The sequence below is a fragment of the Anser brachyrhynchus genome (genome assembly GCF_964034855.1).
Source record: "Anser brachyrhynchus genome assembly, chromosome: 8".
Taxonomy (NCBI): Eukaryota; Metazoa; Chordata; class Aves; order Anseriformes; family Anatidae; genus Anser; species Anser brachyrhynchus.
This window is the reverse complement of record NC_137702.1, coordinates 15,713,524-15,734,539: the sequence shown is the minus strand read 5'-3', so window position 1 is coordinate 15,734,539 and position 21,016 is coordinate 15,713,524. Positions and strand designations below refer to the sequence as shown.

The 21,016-nt window shown below is 39.7% G+C and overlaps 2 protein-coding genes across 2 annotated transcripts in view; one reads left to right on the top strand and one right to left on the bottom strand.

The window, feature by feature from the left end:
- HS2ST1 (heparan sulfate 2-O-sulfotransferase 1) overlaps positions 1-521 on the bottom strand; it is a 78,689-nt gene extending 78,168 nt beyond the window's left edge. The window contains exon 1 of the mRNA XM_080603008.1: positions 210-521. Coding sequence (XP_080459134.1) covers positions 210-333 — 124 coding nt within the window. The 5' untranslated portion in view covers positions 334-521. The remainder of the gene's footprint in view (positions 1-209) is intronic.
- Positions 522-914: 393 nt separating this feature from the next.
- SELENOF (selenoprotein F) lies at positions 915-20,811 on the top strand. The gene is made up of 5 exons (XM_080603032.1): positions 915-1,237; positions 2,971-3,138; positions 11,787-11,850; positions 17,975-18,024; positions 19,776-20,811. Exons 1-5 carry the CDS (start codon positions 1,070-1,072, stop codon positions 19,905-19,907), a joined length of 582 nt encoding a protein of 193 aa, XP_080459158.1. The 5' UTR covers positions 915-1,069; the 3' UTR covers positions 19,908-20,811.
- Positions 20,812-21,016: the final 205 nt, after the last annotated feature.

Genomic DNA, 21,016 nt, shown 5'->3' with positions numbered 1-21,016 from the left:
GCGACCCCGCGCCGGCGGCCCCGGCCTCACCCCGCGCCCCTAACGGCGGCTCTGCGCCCGCCGGGGCCGGCACCCGCGGGGCCCCGCCGAGCCCCGGTGCCCCGGGGGAAGGGCCGGGGCCGGGGCCGGGGCCGCCGCCTCCGGGGCCGGGGCCGGGCCCTCCCTCCCCCCCGCCGTCCCGGCGCCGTCCCGGTGCCGGTGCCGCTCACCCAGCTTGCCGCGGGACTCCTCCAGCTTCTGGATCTGGTTCTCCAGGAAGAGCACGGCCACGCCGAACGCCAGCACGGCCAGCAGCTGCAGCTTGGGCGGCACCATGATCCTGAGCAGCCCCATCGGCGGCCCCGGCGGCGGCGGCGCCGCAACCCGGGCTCACGACATAACGCGGGGCCCGGCCCGCGGCGGCGGAGCGGCGGCGGCAGGCACCGGCCGAGAGGCGCTGGCGGAGGCGGGGGGGCGCGCACCGGGCCCGCCGCCCGCTCACATCGCCCCGGCCCCGGCCCCGCCGCGCGGCGCCCCCGGCCCCTCCCCCGCCTGCGCGCGCTGCTCAGCAACCGAACGCCCGCCGCCCGCCCGCCGAGCCCCGGCGCCGCGCCCCGCCCCTCGCCCTCCGCCATTGGGCGGGGCAGCGCCCGCCCCGCCCCTCCCGCCGCCGGATTGGCCCCTCTCGGCCGAGGCCCCGCCCACCGGGCAGAGGGTGGCTCCGCCCTGTCCGAGCGCCCGGCTCAGCGCGGTCCCGCCTGCACGCGGGGCTTCGCGGCTGGGAGGGGTCTCGTGAGGTCCCGCCCGCCCGCTCGGTTCGCATTGGGCGCGGGTAGAGCTGTACTCCGGGAAAGAGCAATGCTATTGGGCGAGCCGGCTGTCAATCACCGGCGCTAGGGACCTGTGCACCGGTTGGCTGCAGCTTTCCGGAAGGGGAAAGGACCCGGATTTAGGGCTGCCCGCTCGGTGCCGGGCTAGGGATGGGAAGATCGCCTCGTGTACCCCGCGGGGAAGCGCGGCTCTGAGCACACCGAGCCGGCCGGGACGCCGCCTCCTCGCAGAGCCGCCGGCTGAGCTGTTTCTCCCCGCCATGCCGCCAAGCCCCCTCCTTTCCCCATCAGGCAGCGCTCCGGACACCCGCACCGGCTGGGGTCCTGCGGCGGGCCCCCGGCGACGCTGGCAGGAGCGGGCGGGCTCCAAGATGGCGGCGGCGGCGGCGGAGCGGGGCTGGCTCGGGCTGTTGCTGGGGCTGCAGGCGGTGAGCGGGGGGGGGCGCGGCTCCGGGACCCGCCGGGGCCTCCCTGCCCGCTCCTCGGCGGGTGGCTGCGGCCGGGGCTGCTCCGCCTCGGGGCTTTCGCCGTTTCGGTGCCCCGGGGCGCTCCCCGCTTCGGCTCCCGGCGTGGGAGGTGGGGCGTGGCCCGTTGGCGGGTTGGGTTCTAAGAACTGCCGTCAGGGCAGCTTGTGTCTGTTGTTTTCCGGCCCCGGAGAGAATTCCGTTACAGTTAGCGGTGTTGTTACAGCGCGGTGCGGTAACGGGGGGGGCTGAAACATAAACAGAAATAGCCGGGACGCCCAGCAGCTTCCTTCTTGCCCGGTGCAATCGGGACCCGTGTTTGCTTTCCTCCTGTCATGTGTGCGCCTGACTTTGTCAGTGTCCTGTAGGAAAAAGAACGAGAGCTTTTTGGCTGTCAAAGTAGAATAATAATTTCCAAGTCATTTTCTGTATTTTATGCTTTTCCATACATTTTTTTTTTTTTTAGCAAATACATAGAAACAGAGTAATGCGGCACCTGTATATTTTTCATCCTAATCCTTAAAATTTGCTGTCACGTCAGTGCCATGTCTGTGCTTTGGCTCTGGGATGGCCGCTTGAGGGCAGGAAGTGGCTTTTCTCTCTACCTTAGCTTGGGTGTGTTGTATGTATGTTACACTGTGGGTGAATGAAGACAAGACCAATTTGCTGAATGAGGAAATGTAAGGTTTCTTCTGTAATTTTCTATTGGGCCAGCATAATTCTTTTGACTCTTTCTGTGTTCTCATCCGCTCCAGTTTGTTGATAACCTCTTACAGTTCTCTGAACACAGGGATGCCTGCAGATCCTTTTGTTGGAGTTTGATCCCTTGTTTTTTTTGCCCAAGGTCGTTCTTGCAGACTGAGAAGCATCTGGGCAGCGTGCCTCGCTCAGTTCCCTTCCTCCCTTTTCTCTCTTCCCAGCGTGCAGCTGGAAGGAAAGGCTTTAAGCAAGGCTGCGATAAGTCCCTGGGCAGGGAAGTGAGAATGCGAAAGCAAAAGCCAAATATATTACTTAAGTGCTGGGATAGTTGGTAAGGTTGTTTTGGCTGCTCACAAAAAACAGAACTGGTGTCCTACGCAGAAACCATGTAATTGACTCACCTATGTTAATTGACTGTTGGTAGATCAGAATTGCAGGCTTTTATCTACACTTTCACTTTTGGTATGTGATTTTTCCTGTAATAATACAAAAATGAAATTAAAACCCTACTTGTGTGCGTTGTTGAGCAGTTTGGTCTGCTTCCTCACTCCCTGCTTGAGCTTTTCCCAGGCTTGGCTGTTATATTTTTTTTCCAAGTGTGTTTTCAGTGGTAGGAAATCGACTGAGGTTGTTTTGCAAAACATGTGTTAGAGAAGTGTACCCGTGTGGATTTCAGTTGATTTCCTATGTTTTTTTCTACTGTTCTTTCTTTGGAGCTAGCAATGGAAAGACCCTAGAGTTGTAGAAGCGTCCATGAAAGCGGCAGGTCTGATACCTTGGAACACACACGTTGTGAATGATGGCTAGAGGTCACTGTTAGTTTTAAGAACGTTTCTCAAAATAAGGTGGTGGTTTGCACTTACGAACAGACTGTGAGGTGGTGTTATAAAATGGTAACCAGAGACTTAATTGTTCTTTCTACTTGTTAAAGGACTTAAAAGCTTCCTCTTTAAAACAATTAATTTCATACTAAAGTATAACGTTGTATTGATTTTCAGGTAAATGTGTATGGAGCACAGTTGTCATCAGAAGCCTGCAGAGAACTGGGCTTCTCCAGTAACTTGCTCTGCAGTTCTTGCAACCTTCTTGGGCAGTTCAATCTAAATCAGTTGGATCCGTTCTGCAGGCAGTGCTGCCACGAAGAAGCTCAGCTGGAAACCAGAAAGGTGGGTTCTAGACTAAATCCTTTGTAGAATAATTTAACACAAAAATGTTTGTTTTTTTTTTTAAATTTTTAAATATATGAGAATCTCGATTATAATCTGAAGAGGAAAATGCAACATACGTATGGTGTAGATTTTCAGACTTGCCATACTGCCCTACAGTAACATCCCAGTCTGAGCAGGGGAACCTTTGGTTCTCCAACAGCCCATTTCTATTTGCAAAGTAACTACTGGGAGCTGCATCCAGCTTCTTTGAATTGAAAGATGTATGGGATTTGGAGAGGACAAAAATAGAGGAGGAGACTGGAACTGCTGATCACGGTTATTGTTTGGTCTTTGACACATAAGCAGTATGGTGGTCAGGACTGTTCCGTTCAGTCCCCAGGAACAAGAGGCTGCTGCAGCCACCAGGTCAAGGTCAGCTCCTGCACGGGCAGGAACCTGACAGAAACAGGACTGCTGAGCTGCTGCACTGGTTAGAACAGAAAGATTGGGATGAACGCTCAAGAGTGCGTGCTGTACTTCAATCAGAAAGGCTAAAGCAAGACCTCTATTGTAACTGGGGTATGTAAATAGCTATCTTGCCTAAGGTGTTGAACAAGAATCAATTTTTATAGAACTCTTGAAAAGAATGCACGCTTTTAGATACGTTTTAATTTAAGGATGCTCTAGAATGCATAGAACAACAATCAGCTGGAAAGTAGAGATCTCAAGGAGAAGAGATGCTGAAATTATTTTTAATGGCTAGGAGATAGCTAAATAACTGACAACATGGAATTAATCTAGCAGGCTTCTTCTGTCAATTAAATTCAACATAATACTAAAAAAATAAGTCTGTGCCTACGATTTTGAACAAAATCACTGATTACCATGTTTAGATGCATTAAATACCAAGAAGCAAGTGTTTTGAGATTTGAGGAAAGTTTAATTTCTGGAGAATGCTTCTGTTCTTATAAATATGTATGTATGTATCTATGCATGCACACGCATACAAAGCTGAAAACTCTGCAAATAAAATCTAATGAAATGTACTAAAAAGGAATGTAGAAATAGGAAATAGTCTGCAACTGCGCTGTGGTTGTGTACCGCAACCAGTAACAGTAGTGGTGGCAGCAGCAAGGCTTCCTGTCCTCACAAGAGAAGCAGGTGCTTTTATTTGTTCAGGTAATGTTCCTACAGCTTATGTAAACAGTTGTATAACATTCTTCCAGTCTATGTAAAATACATCACAAGAACCTCTGGATCAGAATAACTTGTGTTGTCGTTTGTTGGGGAAATAAAGTAGAGGAGGTATATTGCATTTCTGTCAACGTGAGTTCCGAGGATAGAAATCCGTCTTAATTTATTAGTAATTTATTCAAAGACGTGACTTACTTTGTATTGTAAACATTATTGCATTAAAATCCAAGTTGGATCAAAATAAGAAGAGAATTTAAATTGATAGATATTTTTCTCATTATCCCGAATCAGACCTAGATTTCACACTTTGTGGATAATCACACTTTTGTGTAAGACTAATCAAGTGCTGTTTTGTGATCAGGGCTTTACATTAAAAAAATTTGCAGTCTCAAAACTTTTTCCATGTTAGTCATGCCGAATGTAGTAGAACAAAAACCTTAAGGCTGGAAGGAATCTCAAGGTTGCTTGAGATATTCCTTCACAGTGAGCTGGAATCTGTTGGGTATTCACAGGAGCCTAGAGATGGTATAATCTAAGTTTGCTTTTCCTAATCTATTTGTGTTGGGTTACTCAGTTTCATATTTTTTTGCTTGTGCTTTGTTGCAAACATGAGTAATTTGCTGCTGAATAGAAATATTGGATTGTTCTATCATTATGGTCGAGTGCTAAAACACAGCATCTTTTCTAACGTTCTTTTGAACACTATTTCAGAGCGTGGAATTCTTTATATGATTACATTCATGCACAGCCACTGTTTGAAAATCTATTGTTCATATTTACTGCATTTTTGAAACTTGTACAGAGTAAATGCCCCTGAAGACCAGCCAGTGGAAAATTAGTATTGGAAGTTTTGAGCACGAATATTAATATCTAAACGGATTATATTCAGAATCATCATATTTTGGATTGACTCGTGGTTTAACGTACTGCTGCTTGCCACAGGTGTCTGTATCTGGGCTTACGATTTTACTCTTAAATCTTTATTCTACCAGAAATTTGATAGTTAAGAGTGAACAGATGTTAAAAAATCTTGAAAGTGTTTTTCCTCACCTTTCTGCATGAAGAAGTTTGTTAATCTTACACTAAAAACGTGCATCTAGATGTAAGATATCTGGCTATTAGCAACCTCATATGTTGCTGAGATCCAGAGCAGTGGTGCTCTGGCTTTTGTTAGTGCTGTGGCTACGTGCTTGAATATCCTCAGAACAGATGAACCTTTTTTCTGAACCATGATTCCAGTACATGACCTAGCTTGTTCATTATGTGAGCAGATATTTATTACCATCATGTGGCAGCATGCTGATTGTCCGTGTTAAAGACAGACGTGCATGCTATTAGATATATTCTAGGACAGACTTTAGGATACGCAGTTAATTCTCCTTAAAAGTATGTGGCAAAGGTTAGAAATCAAAAAAAAAAAAAATTACTTCATTGCATGACTTGCACCTGTGTTTTAAGTAAGAATTTAAAATTAAAGATAAGGAGGGATAGCATGTGTATCTGAGAATCTTTATGCAGCATCACTGCGAAGTATCTATGCCCAGTCCTAAAATACCTCGTGCTGAGTAGCATCAGGGCAACCCTGTGTGAGGTATGTTTGTGGGGTTTGATTCTTTTATATCCTCGACAGATGTTTATTAATCCTCATTTTGTTACTGGTCCAGTATTCTGTGAATTGACAGTGCTGGAAATACCTGCGAGGTGCCCCTGTTTCCCACTACGCCTTAATTTCTGCTGCCATCTGTCCAATGAAATATTTTCATTGCTTCATAACTTTACTGTAGGTAAAATGGAAAAATTCTTTTGGTTATTTTCTCTACTTCTAGAGATTTTGTATTTGGCTGCAGACTAATTCAGAAGCTAGCTTAAACAGTATTGCTTTAGCTGCAAGTTTTAAGCCTCAGTCTGTCAGATGCAGAGTACTGCTGGTGTGTAAAACACAGAAGGATGAAATGGAGGTGAAGCTAACTGTGCGTGAAATTGTAGTAGCAGGAGAGATTGTCCATATTTTGCAGTAGCTGAAAATAGCTGCACTCCATCTGCAGCTTCGCTTATGCTGTGTGATCATTTCAAATGTAGCTATAAGCGTATTCCATTAATTGTATATTGTAATCTTAGATTTATCTCAAGAATGTGTGTCAAAATCCAACTTGATTTTAAGAATTAACACTGGGATAAAACCTACAATCCATTAAATGTCATAGTTGCATTGTGCAGGATTGCCACAAACCTTAAAAGTCATTAATATTTGTAAACAGAGCTTTGAAATATATTTTGCACGCTAACACCTTGAACTTAGCACTTTAAATTTCTATTGTTAAGTATTTCTAATAGTGTAATGCTGTGCAGTTTGCTGGCTTACATCAGCTGTAAGCAAAAGTTGGACAGGAAGTTTCAGACACTAAAATGTATGGCACAGACAGAAAACTGTTACTTCAGGTGCATAGGAGATGTGTTACCCATGTTGCTACTTCTAGTGTGTGATTCCACTGTAAAACAAGGTACACGTTGATACAGTAGTCTTTGTGCATACCTTTGAAATATGCACATACTTTTCAATATTATTTTTTGCCCAACGTCTACTAGATATAACAATATACATAACTAAGATATTTCTGAAACTTAAAATGGATTATTATGCCTGAGAGAAACTTACCTTCTTTTGTTTGGCTCACTTCCACCGAAGGTTCATTTCTTCAGACAAACTAAGATTAAAGGCATCCATCTATCTGTAGCAGGAAAGCCTTACTGATGGGAGAGCTCTTTATAGACTTACCAGTGAAAAAGGTGATGTGAGGGAAACAATAAAGGTTGATTTGCTAAATGTGGGTTACGATTGTTAATGTGCATCTGTGCTGACAAATGGTATAAGCTTAGCTAATTAAGTCTGACCTGCTTCATCTGGGTACCCATCTAGATAAAATGATTGACTCCACATTTGTTGAAACAACTTCAAAAAGTGCAGTTTCCAAATAAATTAATTGCACAAAGTCAAATAAATAGTTGTTGATTTCTGTTCTCAATGTTTTCTTTGCAGCTCTCTTAAGATGCTTTCTGTTCTAATAAAAGCAGAGATTCTCAACAATAAAAGGGATGTTTAGGGATTTTACTTCTAGAGGCAAGTAGATAGTTATGTAGCAAAGTTAAACAGCATATTTCAAAGTTGGAGCTTAAAAACTGTTCTCTATCTACTTTTTAATGTTACCTATTTACTAGGTTCAAGTAGACACCTGTATATAGGAGCCCTTCTTCTGGCACCCTTATCCTCTATTCCACTTTGCCTTTGTGCCTCCGCTGTAGCTCTGCAGAGGTCTAAATTTATGTAACTGCTCATTGTTCAACTTCTACGTTTTCTCTCTCACACCTTTGTTTCAGATTTCTTGTTTACCTGGCCTTGCACGAGACCCTTTCAGAGAGCAAAGTTAACAATCATGATCTGGTGGGAAGAGAAGTTTTGTGGGCTTTTGGGTTGTTGGTTGGAAAGTACAGAAATGTTTACACAATACTGCATAGAGGAGCTTGTTTAGCACCAAAACTGAAATCTTAGGTGGAAAACACATTTTCTGTATGCTGAAGTTAGTCATAATAATAATGTACAACTATGATATGTATATACAGAAAAGAAGAAAAAACTGACTATCCAACCTAAAGCAGTGCTCAGAGACTTTCCTGGTTAAGTTTTGAAGACTTCCAAGGATAAAGATTCTGCAGTCTTTCTTAGTGACTTATTTCAGTGTTTAAACATTCATGATTTCTTTATCCTTTGGAATTTCAATTGCAATTTCTTTTCCTACAAATAAATGAGAACTTAGATTCTGCTTCAGAAGAACAGATGTGTTCAGAGGAATATGCCTATATTTTATATATATATATACATATATATATATAAAAAATACACACACAGACACACGCACACTGTACTATATACCCCTAGTCACAGGAATAGCAGTAAGTCCTATATAACACTTTTTTGACTATTTGATTCTTTGTTTCCAAGCTGTTATTTAGTTAGGCATTTCATTCATATGATAATAAGTTGTGAATGAGAGGAGTCTCTTTGTAGCTAAATTTACCTATGACGACATTTCAAAATGATCTTTGTGTAGCAATGACTTTAATGGCTTTCTGCATTACAGAACATTAATTCATAATGTTCCTGCAGTGAGACTTTCTGGCTGCTGCTCTCTTAACCCACAGATTCTTGTCAATTTTCTGTCTTGAGGCAAGGGGAAGACTAGAGTAATTTTGAAAACTTCCAACTGTCCATAAAAATATCCTGAGTTCCCTCCCTCGTAGAAGGTAAAATACTTTATATGTTGGTGTATAGTCCTTTATTTTAACTAATTGAATTTTCTAGTAAAAAATAAAAGTGAACTGGTAGTTACAAGAGTTTAAGAGAGACCAGAAGAAACTTGCACCGAAGTCTCTCCTCTTTGTGACCTCATTTCTCAGGAGAACAAATACTTATAATGACGTAATGTATTTTACAAAACTTTGTTGTCACTTATGCTGTAACACCATGTTATGATGATCAAGGAGCAGCTTCTGTTAAGTACAATTTTTTCAGTTCTATTTGATTTGATTTACTATTTGGTTGTAAACACCAACAGTTCTATGGCAGCTGCATAGCAGGAACGTAACTTTTCTTTTGTGCAGTTTTTACTCTGAGTAATTGTGATTATGATACAGTACCTATTGATAAATGAACCACTGCAGGAACTTTGTCTTGTAGAAATTACTTCAATTCCCTTCCAAATACCAGGAGAAATGTTATTTTCTTTCACCTAAGTCAAGGTTTCTTGTTGTTAATCAAACACCTATTTTAGTTGGACCACTAGTGTTAATGGAACAACTATTTTTACAAAATATTTTTACCTAACACTGTTGTTATGTAAGTGGTGTTTTATTATGTTATAATTACCACTTTCCTTTATTGGGCAAGTCTGCCTTAATGATGGTGTGGTTTCCCTCCTCTCAGCAGTGAAGAGCCATCTTTATTACATCAGTGTGAACTATTACAAGATACTCATGTGCTTACAAAAAGCTTTTGAATGAAATTTAACTCAAGTTGTAGCTTTGTAAAAGATGAGGGAAAAGTTCAGTCTTTGTCACAGCAGCCTTCGAAAGCATCCTGTTAGAATGCTTTAAAAAAAGCAAAGATATTTTTATAGATACAGACATGAGTCAGCATGGAAATCATAACAGTACTTATTTGAGACGCCAAAATGGACACCAGTAATAGTTTAGAGAGTCTTTCTTTCATTGCTTGCAGTACTAGACTCACTTTCATCAACGCTAAAACAAGTGAAGCATTATTTTAAAATGAACTAACTTACAAGTTAAGCATTGTTTAATGAACTGACTCGTCATATTTGTATGCCTCTGCACTGAGTGATACATGTCATTCTTGGGAATGCTTGAGCACAGGAAATGCCTTCACAAGGGAGTCTGGCAGACATCTGCTCTGGACATGATGGGGTAGTAGCAGTAGGAGATGTGAACAAGTATTCTTTTTGTTGTGGGCTTTCTAAGTGATGCAAATAAACCTGCGTTTCTTGCAAAAGACACCTTTGTTTAGAGTTCTAAATGAAGTCTATTTTATTTTATTTTTTTGTCTAGCCATCTAGAGAGCAGCTGTTTGTGCCAGCATGAATCTGAACTTTTTTGTAGCAGCACAGTTGGGCTTCAATTACGGCAGAATTATAAGCTCAAAATATAAGCATCAGTGCTTGAGCTGTTTTCTTTGCTAAACTTTATTTCTATCAGTTATTGGATAGGAGTTACAAAGTGGGAGTATTTTGTAATTACAATGTCCTATATATTTTAGATTCCTGCAGTGATCTTGCTTCCGTAGAAATCCCTGTTTAAAAGGAAGAAATAAACTGGAAGAATTATTTGCAGTAATGAGAACTGAAAAATGCTCACGTTACCATTTGGTGCACTTAGTTCTTTGTGCACATATAGAAAATAATTAACAGAATGTCTATCTTTTATCTTTATTGCACTTTTCTATCAAGAATTAGCATAAAGAAAGTAACTGTCAGTATACAGAACCACTGTAATTGTTCAGTGCCTTAGTGAACATACAAACTAGCATCTGAATCTAAGATTGCTGATTAAATGTTTTTAAAAGAATAATGAATGGAGACAGGTTAAGTGAAATTCAGAATCTCACTGTTCAACATTTTCTCCATCTTTGTAACTCCTCCATCTTCAGACTTCCATGGTTTAAGTCCAGAGGAAGTTAATTATGCAAGTTGGTATTTGAGATTTTTATCAGTGTTTTTTAAAATCAAAATATTTATTTTGGGGTGAAAAATAAGCTTCATAAATGGTATTTTTAATCTCTCAAGTCTTGTTTCATAGCAGTACTGGGTTCTAACAGTCAAAGCTTTTATCTTAAATCTAATGTTTACTTGAAAAATTTGAATGTAGTTAAGTGAATTCCTGGGATACTGTGCTAAACAGATAATGCAACGTAGTATTTTTAGTTCCATTTCCTGTGGAAGTAATGATAAGTGATTGGTTCAGGTCAGGCAAGAAGTCGTAATTTCCTTGCAAATGATTAGAGTATTTCATGTTCTAATCATGTGTATTTAAACAAATAACAAGTTGAACCTAAATTCAGAAGATCCGTATTCTGAAATGCAGATGTACTCCTGACCATCCATAGTGCCTGCACAGATGGGTGGTGAAGTTTTAATAAAATTGTCTTACTTTGAGATTTCAGTTGTCTGGTTTGCTTTTATGATTTGTCACTCCTTTTTCAGAAAGGTACTCATTACATGTCATAGTGAAAGCTTATTTTCGGTTACATGTATCCACAGTTCATATTTTAAATCAAATATGAATTTTACTTCATTTCAGAACAGTTGTGTTTTTCCGTGTCTGAACTTGCACATTTGTTATGAATGCACCTTCTAAAATAAGAGCAGAGGTCTTAATTTTATACAGAATGTAATGAATTGAAGTAAAAAAAAATTAACTGAACTTTTAACTGTTAACCTGTAAGCAGTAGGGGCTTCACAGTTAGAAGGATGTGATTTGGAATACAGAATTGACAACCATTTCTATTAAATGCCTGGCTTTACAGAATGAAGTTCTCTTTTAGTAGCAGGAAAAATCTGTTGCTAATTTATATTGAAGATGCAGCAAACTGTAGAATCAATTGCATGATGCAGAAAAAAAAGTTTAAAAATGTGGCAGTATACAAGATTAATATATTTGTTTAAATTTAGATGCTACATTATAAAGAATTGAAATGAAATTTGGTTTTAATCACATTGAATTTGAGTACTTTGCATAGCTGAGTAGTGATTGCCATCCAAGTGAAGCATCAAGGTTAGCCCAGCCTTATGCTCTCCTCAAAGACAAATAGATTAAATATTTGATATTGATCCTCAAATTGATAAATAAATAAACTAATAAGTTGTATTTTTAACGTTACTAACAGCTTCTATATATTTTTACAGCTTTACGCAGGAGCTGTCCTAGAAGTATGTGGATGAAAATTGGGAAGGTTCCCTCAAGTCCAGGGTAAGTAAAAAGCCAATACTGTTCTTTAAAATGTGAAATACTGTCACAGCCGAATGACAAAATGTGCTTTTAAGTGCTTCTACGAGTAGTCATAAATTTCATATATTACATCAGGAAAGTTGTATTGACCTGAGACTCATGGAACTGGTCTCCAGTAATTGATAGATAAAATTATATAGTGTGCTTATGGAACTACTTTCTTTTCACAGATCCTGCAGTATAATTGTTTTGTCAGTGGGTAATGACAATCAACTAAAGTGAATAGAATACAGCAGTGTAGAAGGAAAATCAATACCATCAGTGGGGGGGGGGGGGAAGCTGCAGCAAAAACCTCTGTGAGAAATTTCAACCTGGAATTTTGTTATAAATGGGGAAAGAGCTTAGGTGACAGCAGTGCTTTTTTCAGTAATGAAGTTCCTAATACTGTACTTAATATCAGTTGGACATAACGAAAAAAGACTGATCTAGCTTTAGAAATAAAAATGCACAAAAAGCGCATCTCCATCTTTCATGGCCAGTATGAATATCACCCCGTTTGAAGGCTGATTGATGAACAAGAAATAAAAGAATTTTAAACCAGGTTGCAATTAATTTAAGTTATGCTGCTTTAGATTCTCCTCCTACCACCTCTACCTATACACAGTTCTGTTAATTGACCACAAGGCTAGAGGAAAGATACTTTCTGTTTCCCACTCTTTAAAACACCAAAACAAGATCAGGTTAAATGGCTTGTACTACTGAAGGGTGTGTAAGGAAACTGTGTGTTAGTACAGCTAACCACGTTATCTCCATGTCCATTCGAATGTGGCAAACTTAAAGACATTCCCAGCTGTTGTTATGGATGTGAATTTGTAACAGTCAGTGCTCTTTGAGCTATAGGTTGGAAGGAAAAGGTAAGTGTGATAGTCTGACTCCAGCCAACATTGTGTCCTACTGAAATGTTTCTGTACTGAAATATTTTTTTCTGTTGGGTTTACCTTAAAAAGAAATTGCCACATTATAAATGCTGTACTGTAAAATTAATTCCTATATTATACATGTTTTCAAATTGTTCTTTATAAACCAGCACTTAAATATTTATCATTCCACCAAAGTAGAAAACTGAAAACATAAGTGGCAAGATTCATAGGTGAAGCAATATCTTCTTATACCAGCTAACACAGAAAATGTAACAGTTTTTGGATGACATGCATAAAGCTAAGGCCCTGCAATAGAACACAAAATTAGGTGGGCCAGTGACTAACCTAGAGTATTTAAGTTGACTTTTCAGTGGCAGCGCTGTTCTGTTCACAGAGATAAGAGATGACAATGTCTAGACTCCTGTGTTCTTTCCAGTATGTTTAACAAAAACTGTAGTAGGCTGTTTTTCTTTTTCATTGACCATTTCTTTCACATCTTGGCATTCTCTTTGTTCATCAGGAGGATAATTCTCACCTCTCTGTATGACTCCCTTAGTTACACAATGAATGTGCTCCCAGCAGATGTAACAAGTCCTTCATCCTTGAACCATGCAGTATGCGACTACATTAGATCTCTCACTTCAGAGAGTCAGCAAGCGGTCTGTTGTACTGCTCAAGTTCTGCAAGCGTGAGGGGATTCTTTTAGTGAATGAAATGCAATGTGTTATGGGGCTGTACTTTCATGTAAGACCACTTATTTCCGGGTTATTTTTCTCTCTAATTCTTAAATACTGGTCAAAGAACTTTAGAAAGGTCCAGTCATCTTAAGTCTTTCATTTTGTAAAAAAGTTAGTAAAACTCTTGCTAAGAAGTGAAGGATGTTGTGGTAGGAGACCTGCATTTTTTTATCATAATCTCATAATCTTTTATAAAAAAGATGATTACAAACATACAAACTAAATCAATACTTCAGATTTAGTAATGTCTCTAGCATTGCTACTCTTGTGTTACATATCTTGTGTGTTAGTAGTAGCGTGCTTCAGTTACTCCCTGTAACACATTTAGTCTTTCTTAATTTTGAATTTTTAAAATCAGTTGTATATACTGCAAAGTTGCACAAAGTACCATGCAGTAGCATGGTTTGATAAAATATTAGTCTTTTGAAAAATACTAATAACTCATGTGCTTCCTAGTGGTAATATTTCAAGATGTGAAACATTTAAATGCATCACTAAAAGACTTGTAATATTTCTCTTATTTATTGCCAATGTGATGCTGAAGAAATGGCTAGTTATGACTTGTGCTTTTCTAGCATTAAAATCTGAAACCGATATGACAAGGACAGTAAGTTTTTAAATCTCCTCCAGGCCTTTCTGATTTGAGGCCATTACATTTATTCCAATGTGTGTGGAGATAGACAAGGTTAAAAGTGCTTGTCCATGTGCATAGTTTTTTTTGAAAACTAGTGTGAAATTTTACTGCTAATGTATATTGTCTCTCATTCCAATATTAACAGTTGAGTTTAATTTTTTCCTCCAATATCATTTTGTATTTTTCCAATTGCAGATCAAGCAGATCTTTTCTCCTAAAGCAGGAAACTAAATACTGTGAATTATTCCACACGTGTTGTGTAGAGATCCTTGGTAATCTGGATCATGTCCTTACTATAGAAAAGTAGATAGTCAACTCTTTTTTCGTAAACTTTAAGACTTATTTATCTAATGCACAGACCTGCAGCTTAGTATGGTGAGATGTGGAGTTGTGCCCCTTTGGGGTCGGAAAATTTTGTTGCAGTACATCCTATCTCAGAGAGAGCACACAGGTGTGTGCATGCATATACATAGACCTGCAGTTTGGGCACGAGCAATACTTCAATTTTTCAGTAATCTCCATTTAGGATTCTAGGTCTTATTTCCAACAGACTAGTTTTCACAGACTTTCTCAAAATAAAGGGTGGTTTTTCTGTTGTAGTGTATTGACAGGCAGACCTTAGGTCTTTACAAGCACTGTTCAGTGGTAGGTAGCACCTGTCTTTGCAAAAGGTGTGGCACTGGGTAGGCTTTGAAATGTTGATACTTACCTGATCCTTTTCTCCCTTTCGTGCATGCACAGGATAGCCTTGGAGAACTTCGTAGGCTGTCTTGTGCTCTGAAATGTGACCTTTTAGTTGTAGTCGATTGGATGGCAATCATAGCTGCTCTGTAGGCTCACCTCAGGGTTGCCTTCAAACAGAAGGCATATGCTTTGGTATTGCACATGTTTTATAACAGCACAAGGTGAAGTGATTTTTCTTAACATTATGTGACAGGACAGTTGCAAAGCAGGCAGTAGAACAGCTTTGACTTCTAGTCTGGTGTTTAATTCACCAAAACATAGTGTCATGGCACCAAGCTCAGAGTTCATCTTACAGAAATCAGTGGAAAATGCCTTTCCTACTCACCCATGGATGGATTGTATTAAATACTTATTTCTCCGCAGTGTGTTATTTGTAAAGCTGCTATGGGGAGAGGAAAATTGGTAGTTAGCTAGGATTTTAGTATTAAACATCGAACTATTAAATGGTGGTGTAGAGGTGTGCAAGTAGCCCTTAGACATAGGCTCGTAGGAAGCAATAATGTTAATGTCAGGATAGAGAGGGGAAACTCTTGGGACAGTGCTGGAGGTGGTACGTGTGTGCTGTGTCACAGGGTAAGCAAGCAGCTGCATGTCACACTGTGCACTGTAGCTGCCTCTGACTTCCTAACCCCATCAGTTCCATTCAGCGTCTGTGTATTCAACCTAGAGCATGATCTTGTGAAAGAGGAAAAAAAAAAGGCTTTTGACAAGGTAATCTGTATTTTTAATGCACGTCAGGGTACTAGTTTCTCAATTTAGCTTCCAAAATCGAGAATATAGAAATTAAGTTATTTATATAGTGAGTGTTATTCTTTGTTGCATCATAGAAATTCAAGTGACTAATACAGAAAGTCACTATGATGAGCATTAGAAATAAATACACCATTAACAGAAAATGATTTTGTTCTAGCTGTCTAAAATTTCAGGAAAAACGTTCTGTAGTGCTTCAGCTTTCAGAAGATTTAGACATTTGACATTGATACGAGTGTGCAATAGCTGCTTTTAAAGTGACAAAATGTAATACAGACTATAGAATACTTTCTGCTTCCCCCTAATTCTGTTCACATTTCATGCGAGCTTGTTCTCTCTGACACTGCAGCCAGGGAGCAGCCACTCATGTCCAAATGAGCTTTCATCTGTCACTCTATTAACAAGTCCTCACACCTGCTAAAAGCTTAAAGTGCTGTAACCTGAGTTAACCCCTGAAGGCTATTCCTGAATATCATTGAGTTTCACAGTCCAGATTTGCTTCTGAAACTTTATCGACTTTACAGTGCTATCTTGCCATTCCTCTGTAAGTTGTGCAATTAAATACATTCCATATACTAAGTGCTTCTTAAAACCTCCTTTCCATATGAAGTCCTAGACAGTGATGTCAGCTTTAGATTTAAATTGAAAAAACTGTGGGGAAAAATCCCCGTGGAATAGTTCAGTCTGCTGTGGACTTGAGAAACATCTTTGCTGCTTTTTTTGCAGTTTACTACTAATGACAGCCAAGACAACTAACAACTCAAAAGGACGTGAGAAACACTGAAGTTGAAAATGAGTCTGTGAGTTTAATCAGAACAGAACTCTGGTGTATGAGCAAGTAGTGGTTATTTAGTGCTATTTGAAATTGTTCTATGAGTACAGCTTGCAACATGACAGAGTACAGTTCTACAGAAAGAACTTTTTTTCCCCTTCAGGCATCTACTATAGCTAGGAGCTTATAGTGCCTTTAAAAAAAAAAAATGTTTATGCTGTGTAGTGATTGGTGCAGCAGGCAGAGTATATGGTTTTGATCTGTACCAGGAGCACAGTGGAAGAGGGAGGAAAATAAATGTCACCATATATACATACTGAGGAAATGTTAAGGTAACTGTCTTCAGTAATATAAAGAGAGGTATAAAGATGCCAGGGAACATCTTTACAATTATTGAGGAAAGTACTGCATTTCACAAGGCAGCATGAGAATTCAGTCCTGAGGTTGCACTCATCTTCATGCACCAGCTGGAAGCTGTGCAATTCACGAGAGATTCATTGTTGTCTAACCTTGAAAAATCAACTTAACATGCAGCCAGCACCTCCGCAAGAGTCAATCCATACTGACAGCGTGCACACTTGGGGAGACTCTGCTGAGATACCACGGGAGCGTCCTGGCTCCACTTGATGTCAGTACAGATACTAAATTCAGCCTGGAGCATAACTGGAGTGTAAGAAGGAGAAATAAAGACTAAATAAATTTGAAATATTTTTAGAACTCAGCTATTCATTAGGCTAAAGTGTTTGGAAGTAGAGGATTGTGCTCATGCTTTGCCCTGAAATAAGTCATGTTGTGAATATTATTTTTAAAGTTAACGTTACCCCAAGGAGGGCATTGTGCCATAGGGATACAGGAACTGTGCTGCTGTCAACAGCAAGTGCTGATAAGCCCTTCAAGCGAAGAGTTCGTCCATCAGCAGGCCAGCTCAAACCTGAACTTCTCTCCATGTAGCTACATGACAGGCCATAGAGTCCCTCTTGAAATTCCTAAAGGCAATCAGCTTTAAGAGCAGAGGAGTTACCTGCTTCTCTTATTTTCTATTCTTGAATTCCTGCTGTTTTTCAACGTGCAATCTTGGAGATCTCTAGGACAAAATTATTCTTCTTGTGTGCAAGAATAACACCTCTGCCCACAGTTTCCTCCGTGCCCTTTCACACACACTGCTGCAGCTTGTGTGCAGTCTGCTGATGGTGTTTGTTTCATATTTAGCCTCCCTCACAAAGCTTCAGCCAGATTTTGATTACACTAAGTTTCCCTCTCATCTGCATATACATGGGCTGGGCTGGTGAAGACTGTCAGTTGTACATGCAGATAAATTTATTTTTTTAATTTAATGTTCGCAGTAACGTTCAATGAAATTTCAAGCGAATATGAAGCTAGTTTGGAATACTAGCCAAATTAGGGTTTTCCTTGGGCATAATGTTAGTGTTACTAGTTTTGTGAGGATATTGAGAATTTTACCATTAGAAATTACCTTCTAAAGCCTCATTCCAAAAGAAATACTTAAGGGAATACTAGTTTGAATATAAACTTACTCCATGTAGGTGGAAAAGTTTGATTCTCTTTATTTCATTTCTCCAAACCCTAGCTTTTGTCAGGAGTGATAAGCCAAAACTCTTCAGGGGACTGCAAATCAAGGTAAGTAGTAACCTAAGTTTTTTGTTGTTTGGGGCGTGGGGAGGAGGGACGTATACTAAGAAGAATTAAACTTAGTAGAAACAGACCTTTTGTGTTCCTTATTTGCTGATCAAATCATCCTTCAGGAGGGGATGTATATTTGTCTTGCCAGTATAAATCTTTACAAGTTTCTGCTGCTAGCACTAATTGGCTTATTGCTAAGTAACTGGTACCAATTATTTGTTGTCAGTGGGGCTTTTTCAGGGTTGTTTGTTTAAATCCAAGAAAAGGTATACTGGAACCCTTAAGTAAAAACAGATGTTAAAAGAATGTGAGGAATGCTTGTGTTCTGACCTGACTGTGGATATCTTGTGTTCAGTTGAGCTTGTTCTGCCATACTTTCAGTTCCTTTTTTCCTCATTCTGTTCTTCCCTCATCTTCTAATGGAGCTGCCATTTCCATACATTCAGAGATTTTTAGTTTTCTCCTTTTTCTCAGATCTTCCTCAGTATGTCTTTGATTCTTTAGTCTTCAAACATCCAGCTTTAGACCACTGCATATAATGAATGGTGTTTTTTATGACTGGTGCATAGGCAACATCGCATAAGCTGCACTGCCTTAAGCTCAAGCAATTTTTTTGAAGATCTAGTGTAAAACTTCCTCTTGAAATCCTACGTGAACTTCCAGCATACTTCACAGATACACATCTCGATTCTCACATCCTTGTGCTCCCATCTCTCTTCACCAAATGGCACCATCTGGAGTCTCTTCATACTTACGCATGGCTGCAATAAGTGATTTGTCTTCTCAGCAGCAGATTCCATCTAAAACAGATTTCCTCTCTGTCTCATGTATTCATGTCTGTGTGCCCTCCGGTTTCTTTCAAAACCATTCTCTCCTTCTGCATGTATGAATGTTTCATTTTTATTTTAAACTCTGTAGCTGCATTGAACATCAAAGCAGCATAGCCTACAATTCGTATGGAACGTTAACAGGAAAAAAATGTGCAAATTGGCCTGGTATTTATTTTACAAGAATTTTGGAAAACTGATTAGAGGTGCTGCTAGCTTCATTAAGTGAAACCAACTAGGTTGGGTCAGTAAAAGGGTAAAGTAAAATACTCCTAGTGAACTCCTGTTTTCTATAAACTTAAATGGCTAGATCCTTCCAGTGCTCTTAAAACCTTTTATTTGCATTACGTATTTGGGGGCTCAGTTTTCACAGGTATTATGTTACTAGCTAAGCCTATAGGCAGACTTTGCACTGTTAAATTGGCCAGAAAATTCTAAAGTGGTTAAAAAAAATCTATTGATTAGATTAAAAGAATCATTCAGCTGTTTGATTCAAAAATCAAAATTTAGTAACTTAAAACAGTTGAAGTACAATACCTTTGTTCAACATACGGTTTATGGCATTATCTCACTGCACATGCATTAGTTTGTGTGGTGGGCCAAGGAAAACAAGTAGTAGATGTTTGACAGAAACACACATCTTTTTTTGACTTGTTCTTCCACTTTCCTCTCTTTGACATTAAATGTCAAAAAGTCATAAATCTGAACTGAAGCTGCTTTTTACCCATTTTATTTAAGGCAAGTAACTCTGCTCCAGATCTTAAGGTAAATGTTTACTGCTCTTAAACTAATGGTATCACTTCTGGACTTTTTTTCTACTCTTGATTTGACATCTTAAACTGATTTAAATAAATTGGGGAGGGATTTAAAATGGAGAATACATTTCCCAACCCAGAGTAACTGGCTTCTTTCTTTCTTTAGTATGTGCGTGGTTCTGACCCTGTACTAAAGCTGCTGGACGACAATGGGAACATTGCAGAAGAACTGAGCATCCTCAAGTGGAACACAGATAGCGTGGAAGAGTTTCTAAGTGAAAAATTAGAACGTCTATAAATCACTGCTTTTGTTCCTGTTCCCTTTTCGTGTCTTCTCATGGTAATCATCTCAGATGAAGTGAGCTACAATTGAAAAAACATTCCAGCTTCTATGTTAATTTTAAAATAATATCTATTGTGCTGTACTAAACATCTTGTAATTAGAAGGGGAAGCTTCAGCACACATCTGACAAGTTGACAAACAGAATAGCTTGTCTTAATATATTTCAGTTCTTAGTGCATTTATCACCAACGAAAGGCTTTGTTTCAAACTTAATTATGCAAATATCACTTTGTTATAATTAGACCTGTTTTTACAAATGCTCTAAAAAACTAAAGAGCTTCAAATAGTTGAAATGGTTACCATGCTCTTTGCGCGCTGCTCTTTGTAAACGTGTCAGAACCAAATGCAGTGTAATGTCTCCCAAAGAAACTTGACTGCTAGTGCCCTCTTCTTTTTGTATTTGAGATGTCCTTTTTATAGAAGCATTGTTTACAATGACTATCTAGTTCACAGGCTTTGAAGCTGATGGAGGAACTCATGCTCTGGTACAGTGAAACATTTAGTAAGCACACTTTAGTGAAGACTACATAGAAAACCCGTGAGGTGTATGCAAGTCAGATGTCAGGTGTGCTTTACATTAAGTGTTTTGCTTCAGAAAACATGAGACAGAAGGAAAGGTTTTTCCAGGCTTGCAACTTTCACAAGTTTATTCTATCAAATGAATTTATAAACTGTTCTTTTAAAGCGTTTTTTTCTCATTTGAAATTTATGTAAACAAGGAAGATAGTACGTATGTTAGTAAGTCAAATCTGTTATGACTTGCCAAGTTTTTTTCTCACTTAGAGTGAATAAACATGGTGAGCAAGGATAATGTGTTTTTTCTGAAGTTTAATTATCAAATAAATCTTTCCTTTGACTACTTCAGGCTCACAGGTTTTTGGTTGGATGGGTGGTATGTTATAGCTTGAATGGGTACTCAGTTTTTCATTTCATATATGAATTTTACATCTCGAGATTTTTTTTCTTTACAGTCTAACACTTTTATTCCTAACTTGAGAAGAAATCATCAGCTTTGTAGCAGAACCAGAACAATAACTTTAAGACTAAGAACACACTAAATATCA